Raw genomic sequence first — 8516 nt, forward strand, 5'->3', positions numbered from 1 at the left:
TAGATTAAACACACACCCTTGTTTTACTCCTCCCCAGCACTTCAAAATCAGATTTTCAGCACATTTCAGTGACTATTTTACACCTAAGAGGCGTTTTAGAAGAACTCGATCTCCTCGGTCTCCCTGATTAAAAGCTCGGGGAGGATGTGTGGGGGGGGGGGGGGGGGGGGGGGAAGAAAAGCACCAGAATTTACAGAAAGTGTGGAAACAGAAAATAAAAGTGCCACACTGCCTGATTCACGAGAGGGTTTTTTCCTTGCTGCAGCGATTTTACTTCGAGATAATCAGCATCTTCATATTTATGTTTTATATTCGAGATTCGTGCATTTCAGGTCAGCCAGAGTGTGTAGTTTCTTTTTCCCCATTTACTGTAAGATGAAGAAATTAGGCCTACTACCAATGCAAGAAACGAGGGATGTGAAGGTAACAAGGCAAAGTGTATGTTGTTTCTGAATATATATATACATATGTATGTCTGTGTGTGCCTGTGTATCCCTCCCACACTTGATACTCAAAAAGCGCTGGAAGTTATCTCTAACTAGAGACTGGAGCAGGCAAACTGTGAATTGCTCTGTCTCCACACCTCGAGTCCTACAGCTTGAAGGGTTTAGGTTTTATATATATATATTTAAAATATATAATCTCTATTTTTTGCAGATATTTTCACGCAAATATTTCTACTTTCCCTCTCTTCTATCTCTGTTCTTCTCCAGGCTCTGCTCTGGATTAGACAGGTTGTGGGCTCCTCTAATAATCCCCTATGAGGATTCTGCAGTACAATCTTCAAATACTCATAAAAATTAATATTCGCTTTATTTTTCTAAATAAGTGTCTAATTATGTGTGATGATCGAGGCCTAAGATGCACCCTGCAGATCCACAACAATCTGATTTTGCATTCTGCAATCAGGAAGAAGTCTCTAAAACGCCTGAACCTCGGGTGTTTCTCAAGGTCCTTGATACGTGTGTATTTTAATTACTCTTCTCACGCTGCTCTGACCCTTATTGAGCATATTTATATAACAGCAAGGGAAGGTAAAGTAGGCCACTGTATTTCACTGTCATTTACAACAGTGGAAAGTAATACACGCTCTGAAAACAGTGGCCATTTTCTCTCTTCAGGGCAATAATTCTGTTCCTTGTTCGCAAGGAACAGTCTGTAAATGTTGGTAAAGGGGTGGTAGGTTCATTTTTTTCTGAATTAGCCATAGAGAAAACGAAAAGAAAAACTTCTCGGAGAGGGCAGAAATAAGTTACAGTAGTTTTCAAGAACCTGTCGTTTTCCACTGCCTTTAAAAAATAATAATAAAAAAAAAAAAAACCCGAACACCCACGCTTATGCAAGCCTCACGTGTTCCCGGTGCAATCTGAGCATGTGGCGCGGAGAGGGGTCTGCGGAGCTGCGCGGCCGGGCCCAGGTAGCCGCGGGGAGCGGGCACCCCGCTCCCGCTGCCCCGTCGGGCCGTCCGCGAGGACAGGGTCCGCCCGCCCCGCCGCCCCCCCCGAGCAGCCCCGCTCCCCGGGGAGCCCTACCTGGGCCGGGGGCTCCCGCGGCGCCTCCTCCGCAGGACCAGCAGCAGAGCGAGGCGCGGCGGCCAGCGCCGACCCAGCGCCCCGACGACGCCGCGGAGGATGCGCCAGCCCAGCGCCCGGGCCCGGCGCAGGCTGCGGGCGTGCCGAAAGCGGACGGTGCATCTTATCCGGGGGGTCATGGGTGCGGGGAGCCCCGGCGTGCCGCGCTAGAAATACCTCCCCGGCGGGGCCCCACCGGTGAATCGGCCCTCTCATCCTCCATTCATTGGAGAGGATTTATTTCTTTTTTTTTTCCCCCCTTTTTTTTTTTTTTCTCTTTCCGTTTGACTAATTTCGACTCTCCGTTTCGCCTTACCTCCTCCCCGCCCCCCCCCGCTCTTCCCCTGCCCTTAAACGCCTCCCATGATGATGGCTCCCGCCTCGAAAGCGGGCGAAGGAGAACCGGCGGCGGGGGATGGGGACGGGGGAGGCCGCCGACTCCTCTTCCCTCCCACCGACTGGCCCCGCGGAGCACCACCAGCAAACGGGCGTGGAGGCCGGCCAATCGCAGAGCGCTCCCCTGCTTTCAAATAAAGCCTTGACGACATGTCCTTGCCCTCCCCCCCCCCGTCGTCTGTCCCCTCCAAACATGCCGCCTCCCGCTCCGTTTGCCGGGGATGCGTGATTTTGGATTGTTCCTTGTTGTTTGGTTGGTTCTGGATCCCGCTCCCCTTGGGAGCCCCTCGGAGGAGCGGCGGCTGAGGCGGCCCGGCACACCGCGACCCCCGCCCGTCCCACCGGGGGCCGGCTAGGGTGTCCCTGCCACTTTAAAAGCGCAGGCCAGTATTGGCCCGGGCGAGCAGCTATTTCCTTGTTACATGGTCATTTGAACGCGACGCGGGGCCGTTGAGTAGCGGAGCGAAAAAAAATAAACGGCAAAAAAAAAGCGGAAAAAAAGCGGATCTCGTCTCCCCCCGCCGGTAACCGAAACGGGTAATTAACTGTTTCTTCTCCCCCGACCTTCTCCCCGGCCGTGCTCCGCGGTGGTCGACCGCTTTGTTTTTGGTTTGAAGGGTGAGATTGGGGGGGGGGGGGGGGGGGGGGGGCAGGAGGAGCAGCGGGGAATCGCCCAAAAGCCCAAGCAACCTACCGGCGCCTCTCTCCCAGGCCAGTTCCAGGCACTGCCGCGGCGACCGCCGGAGGGGTGCTGAGCTCCCCGACAGCCGGTGCTGAGCGAGGCCCGCCGCTCGGCAGAGGATCTCTGGTCGGCGGCAGGGTGGGGGCCCCCTCTTCACCCCCACGCCCCGTCCCAGCCCCCTGCCCGAGAGCCCCTCTGCGCATCCCCCTCACAGGGTGCGGGGTACCTCCGTACGAGGCGCCTGGAAGGGTGATGGGCAGGGAGGGTGTCGGTCCTGAGGGCGCATCTTCGGCTTCCTCGGCTCGGCTCGGCTCGGCACAGCTGAACGCTGCTCGGCGCGGAGATGGGAGTGCAGGGAGCCGACGGGGAAGGCTCCTGGGAGGGGAGGCAGCGTGACTGTCCCTGGGAGGGCTGGCTGGTGAATATAAGCGTGTGTAACATGCTCCCCCCCCCCCCCAAACAAACACCTCCTTCTCTCGGCTGGACAAACAGTAATAACACCGATGTCAACAGAAGTTTCCTTCTTCTGCCTGGGCACAGAGTAACCCTAACAACAATGCTAATAAAGAAGAGCCTGTAATGGTTTCTCCTGGACCGAATCCGATTTCAAGCCTGGGAGATGGGTGAGTGAAAACAGCCATTTCGAAATGAAAGCAGCTCCTCGGGAGATACCCCTTTTCCCCCCCCTTTTTTTTTCTTTTTCTCTCTCCCCCCCCGCTCCCCCCCTCCATGGCGAGTCCTTCTGAAAGGCAAGGCAAAACTGAGGGACATAAACGCCTGCCTGGCTGTGTAATGCAGGTGCCGTAGCGGCGGTGGGAGGGTAAACTGACAGTTTTGGCAATAGAAACCAAATACCCACCAACGCTGAATGCATGGCCGAGCCGGGCCCGAGGAGCATCTCGTGCACAGGGCTAAAACACTGCTGCAGAGGGTTGTGTGTGTGTGCGTGCGCATGTACTCAATTACAGCTACGATATTTAAAATAAGAAGTGCCAGTTAACTGCCACGTTAGATGAAATGCTTTTAGGGCTTTCTTGAAACGTATACTGCTGCTTCTCCTTGTTGTTAACATTTAATATTCTTCTTTTCGGGGAGGACTCCAAGCCCTGGAGCTGACGCTGCTGTCAGAAGAAAAGGCACCTGTGGAAGCTCCCGGGATCATGTTGGGGACCCCCATCTTCCCACGGGGTGAGTTAGCCCCCACCGTGGGCCTGGCCTGGGCAGGGGCTTGGGACCCACAGCATGAGAGGAAGATTTACAGCAATTAGGCATCTAGCCTTTCTGGGTTTTGAGGACATATTCTGTTTATTTGGTGCGGTCAGCCTAGGAAAGTATGTAATTTCCCTGTCAAATTATTGTTATTATTATTATTATTATTATCCTCCTCATCATCATCGTCTTGTTGTTTCATAAGCCGTAACAGAAATACTCAACACCTTAAATTGAATTCTTTGAGAAAACGACCTTCTAAACCAGGAATACTGGTCTAACTGAGGTTGGAAGTGCAGTTTATTAGATCCTTACTTTTCCGTAAAGAGGGTGATCAGGCTCTAGCCTTGTCCTATCCCCGTGTCTGGTCCCAGCTCCATCCCGGTTCCCTCAGGCATGGGATGCTTGACTGTTGCGTCCCTAGTGTTGTCCTTGGTTCGTTTATGGCTATGTTGTGTTCTAAAACAGAATACAGTACAATTTCATAAGGTGTTATCATCACATACTGTAATTTTATATATTTTCTGTTTAAAGGTATGCATAAAATATATATTATAGGAATTCTTATAATAAACAAGTATCAATATATACTAAATAAAATATGATTTTTGGTATCTATTTTATCACGTATAATGCATTTATAATTAAACATAAGCATATTACATATACAAATAATTGATGAGCAAATACGTAGGCTTGATACATAATCGTAATGGTTTTATATATATGGATATTATGTATATTTTTATATAGGCATTACAAAGATGTATCACATACATAAATGGCATAACTACACATTTATAGTGTGCCAGCTTATACGAAATAAAGCACTCATTGTATAAAATTATGTTGTAATAAATGACATATTCCTATATGTTATATAAAATGATATATATTATTTTTAACGTTTAATGACATATCTGCGAGTTGGACACTCAGTAGGAATGCAAAACGAAGATAAATCTTTTTCCCTTTTCGTTCTCTACGGGTAGCTCTGCGAAGTGCCCAGGATTTGCGCTGGGGAAGGAGACCAGAGCTCTCTCGTTGCCCTGCCTTGCTCCCCCTTCCCTGTCCCTAAGACGCAGGACGTGTGAGCACAGCCCCGCGTGGGGACCGGGGCGGGAGGCAGGGTCTCCCACCCGTGCCGAGGGAGCCATCCCGGTCGCTGCCGCCCGGGCCCTGTCCGCAGCACGCCCGAAGGTTTGGGATCTGCCGCGGTGGGAGCGGGTCTCTCCGCCCGCCTCCCCTCGGCAGAGGCTGGGCTGCCGCTGTGGCTTTGCTGTGGGATGCTCACGCCCAGCTTCCCCGCGCCGGGGCAGCCCACGAAAGAGGGACCAGCTCTCAGGGAACGGATCTACTCGCCGCCCCGGTTCCTCCTCCAGTAGCACAGCTGTTACAACTGCTTGTTATTACAGCGGCTCGTTTTTTTATTGACCAAACGTGCCACCTTCGAGCAGCTTGGGAAACCCTGGGGCCGAGCTCAGACGTACGACTTTTAATTTTTAGTTCCACGCCGCCTTCGTTTTGCAACCGTCATGATTTCTTCAAAATACTGTTAAACTTACAGTAACTCAGGGAAAGTCACCTGCAAATCTGTAAAGCACCTATTACTTCAAGCGAGGGCGGTATCGGGCTTGCAGAGACACAAATCGCTCCTTATTTTCTCCTTCCAGGTCCCATGTTTACAACCTTCATGAGAAAAGCCACGAATGCACCACGGGCCCGTGCACAGACATGCATAGCATCTTACGTGGTTTTAAGAAGGTACTTGCCAAAGCCGCAATTGCAACAGGAAGCCTCAATTCCCCGCTGTCCCGGCCGGTTTTGCTAGGGAGAGGCAGAGGTGGCTTCAGCGTCCCTTGAGTCCGATTTAACCCGAGTCTGAAATCAAATGGGGATCAGTCGGCTCGGGCCCAGGAGAGCCCGGAGCCTCTTCCGCCCCCTTCAGACAGAGAGCTGGGCAGTGCGAATGGGGAGCCGCGGGGAGGAGGGTAAACAGAAAGCCCAGACGCTGTCCTGTCAAAACACGAAGGGTTTATTGTGCCATCTCTCTGCGAGAGTTTTCCTTCATATTTATTTCTCTTCACAGTGTTTGGACTCTCGCGTGAAAATTAGGGGTGTGCGGAGGGGCGTCGGGTTTCAGCTGCAGGGTAACATACAGACACGTGCAAAATACAGCGTACAAAACAATACATATCCCTCTGGTCCTTCGTGCATCCGAGCGGGGAGATGCGGTCCGGTGCGTGAGTGCTGCTCGACTTCGTGCCTCCCGAGGCAGGCGCGGGCAATAAATTAGGGGCGGGGGGACCACGGACGGATGACACCACCCAGGGGGAGGCTAGGCGAGGGGCGGCGGGTGGCGCAGGTACCGGGCCACCGGTCCGTGCGGGCCCCCTGCCGCCACGTCGAGGGGGAGGCGGCCGCGGCCGTCGGGCAGGTCGAGGCGCGCCCCGGCGCGGTGCAGCGCCGCCAGCGTCTCCAGGAAGCCGGCGCGGGCCGCGTCGTGCGCCGGGAGGCAGCCGGTGCGCGGGTCGGGGCGGTTGGGGTCGGCTCCGCGCTGCAGCAGCAGCTCGGCCACCCGCGGGCTGCCCAGCATCATCACCTGAGGGGAGAAACAGCGTCAGCGCCCGCCCGCCCGCCCATGCGCTCCCGTTCAGCCCCGCAGGAGTGGAAAATCCGCGGGTGAAGCCTAGATATCAGCTCCGAAGGCTTCGCGAACGGCGGAGAGCACGGACCCGGCGGGAGCGTTGCGTAACCAGGGGAAAGCCTCCTTTTCCGCGCCGCGGGACACGGCGGGACAGAGCGTCGCGGGAGCCCCGTCGGGGCCGGGGCGTGCGGACCCGCACCGGGGGCTGCTCCGCGACAGGAGCCAGCGAGGGGGCGGCGAGCGCAGGGTGAAGGCACCGGGACAAGGTGCTCTCCCTGCTCCCGGCGCACCCTCGCAGGAACCGAGGGCAAGTCCCGAGCTGCTTTGCAACGGCCACCGCAGAACCGCTCCCGGGGGCTGCCGCCGACCCGTTCTCACCCGGGACGCTTTTCCAGGAGGTCCCTGGCAAGGGGACACGCGTGTGCAGGGAACCCGTCCTCCCTGCAGCGCGGCGCCCGCGCTTCCCTCGCCCTCAGGAGAGACCCAACACGCACCTTTAGCCTAACCCCCCTGCCCAGTGCAGCACCGAAATTCCCGGGAGAACTCGAGTTTTCCAAGCTGCGTTTTCCCCAGCGCACCCGGCAGCGTGTCCGGCGCATCGGCTATATCCCTGATGCGCAAAGGTGCAGACAAAACGCGTGCCAGAGGACGGCATCAGATACGTGTTTTGAGTGAAATGCTGCACCGACATTTTGTAGGAGAGAGTTTCGCAGGCACCGGCCGTAAAACTTAAATATAGCTTCTCAGATCATTCCCATTTCGTTTTATTTTGAAAATTTAAGAAGCTGGACAGAGCTACCTCGGAAATTGACTCAGCCTTATAAATCTAGTGTCTACTGCTCCTCCGGGCACTACATCTATCTACACATTAATGCGACTGTAAATGTAGGCAGACTGAGCCCCACAGGGACTGCTAGCTGGCTACCTGCATGGTCTGCTGCGCAAGGCTGTCGCACCCGCGTGTTTCTGCTTGTAAGGTGCAGTGAATATATCGTGGGAGTCAGTGAAAATATTTTTTTTCATGGAAGAGAAGAAGCAAAATACTAATAGTCGTATAAGGCAGAAGATGACGTATGATGAAAGGATAATTCTTTCTGAAAAGGTGACTCGTTACTTTTTTATTGCACGTTTATTGCGAGATGAGCATTGAAGTTCTCGGTTTTGAGTCATCCTATCTCAGTGGGTTAAAATAAAGTCAAAGGTTGCTAAGACTAAAACCTCTCTGTTGCGGCCGTCACAGACTTTCGCCTTTCCAGAAAGGCGAGAGGAACTGTCGCACCGCTCCGACAGCAGTCGAGCGCAGCCGTCGGGGGCGGCCGGCGCCGGGAGGCTGCCCCGGGGCTGCCGCCGCCGCTCCCCGGGCACGGACCGGCCGTTGCCCTCGCCCTGCCACCGGCACCCCCCCACCTCCCGGCCTCCCTACCTGGATGGGGGTTCGGCCGTAGGAGTTGACGGCGTTGGGGTCCGCCGCGCCGTCCAGCAGCTCCCTCAGGCGCTGCAGGTCGCCGCGGGCGGCGGCGTTGGCCAGCTCGTCGGCCGCCGTGACGCCCGTCCGCCGCCCCATGCCCCTGCCCGCCCCGGCCTCACACCCGCCGTGCGCCCGGGGACCGCGGAGCGCTGCAGCCGCCGCTCGGTCACCCCGCGCCGCCCGGGGCTGGCGGCAATCCCGGCCCGCGGGCAGCGCCCTGCCCATGTGAGCGCCCGGCCCGGCCCCGCCGCTCCCCGGCCCCGGCCCGGAGGTGCCTTCGCGGTGCCGTCGCCGGGGCCGTCTCCACCTGCGAGGACGCGCTGGAGCCGCCCGCGGCTTGTTTTCTCCTTACAGCTGGTACCGCTCCGCCCCTGCCCGCCCCGGCCCGGCCCCCGGGCCCCGCCGGCCCCGCCTCGCCCCCGCGCCCATGTCACCGTCACCGCGGCGGAGCGCGGCGGCCGCGGCCGGCCCCCGGCCTTGCCCCGACGGGACGGAGCGCCCTGCGCTGCCATCTGAGGGCCGAGCGGGCCGCGCTCCCGGCGA

General features: G+C 56.3%; 1 protein-coding gene and 1 long non-coding RNA gene across 2 annotated transcripts; one reads left to right on the top strand and one right to left on the bottom strand.

The window, feature by feature from the left end:
- The first annotated feature begins 3251 nt into the window (after nt 1-3251).
- On the top strand, nt 3252-5722 carry LOC141918093 (uncharacterized). Its single transcript, XR_012621567.1, has 3 exons — nt 3252-3272; nt 3745-3837; nt 5532-5722. It is a non-coding gene; the product is annotated as an uncharacterized LOC141918093 (long non-coding RNA).
- A 162-nt stretch (nt 5723-5884) lies between these two features.
- Nucleotides 5885-8262, bottom strand: LOC141918303 (cyclin-dependent kinase 4 inhibitor B-like). Its single transcript, XM_074812606.1, has 2 exons — nt 7929-8262; nt 5885-6460 (listed from the first exon to the last, which is right to left on the bottom strand). Exons 1-2 carry the CDS (start codon nt 8196-8198, stop codon nt 6197-6199), a joined length of 534 nt encoding a protein of 177 aa, XP_074668707.1. The 5' UTR covers nt 8199-8262; the 3' UTR covers nt 5885-6196.
- Between the last annotated feature and the right edge of the window lie 254 nt (nt 8263-8516).

Source organism: Strix aluco, chromosome Z (assembly GCF_031877795.1).
Source record: "Strix aluco isolate bStrAlu1 chromosome Z, bStrAlu1.hap1, whole genome shotgun sequence".
NCBI classification, from domain to species: Eukaryota; Metazoa; Chordata; class Aves; order Strigiformes; family Strigidae; genus Strix; species Strix aluco.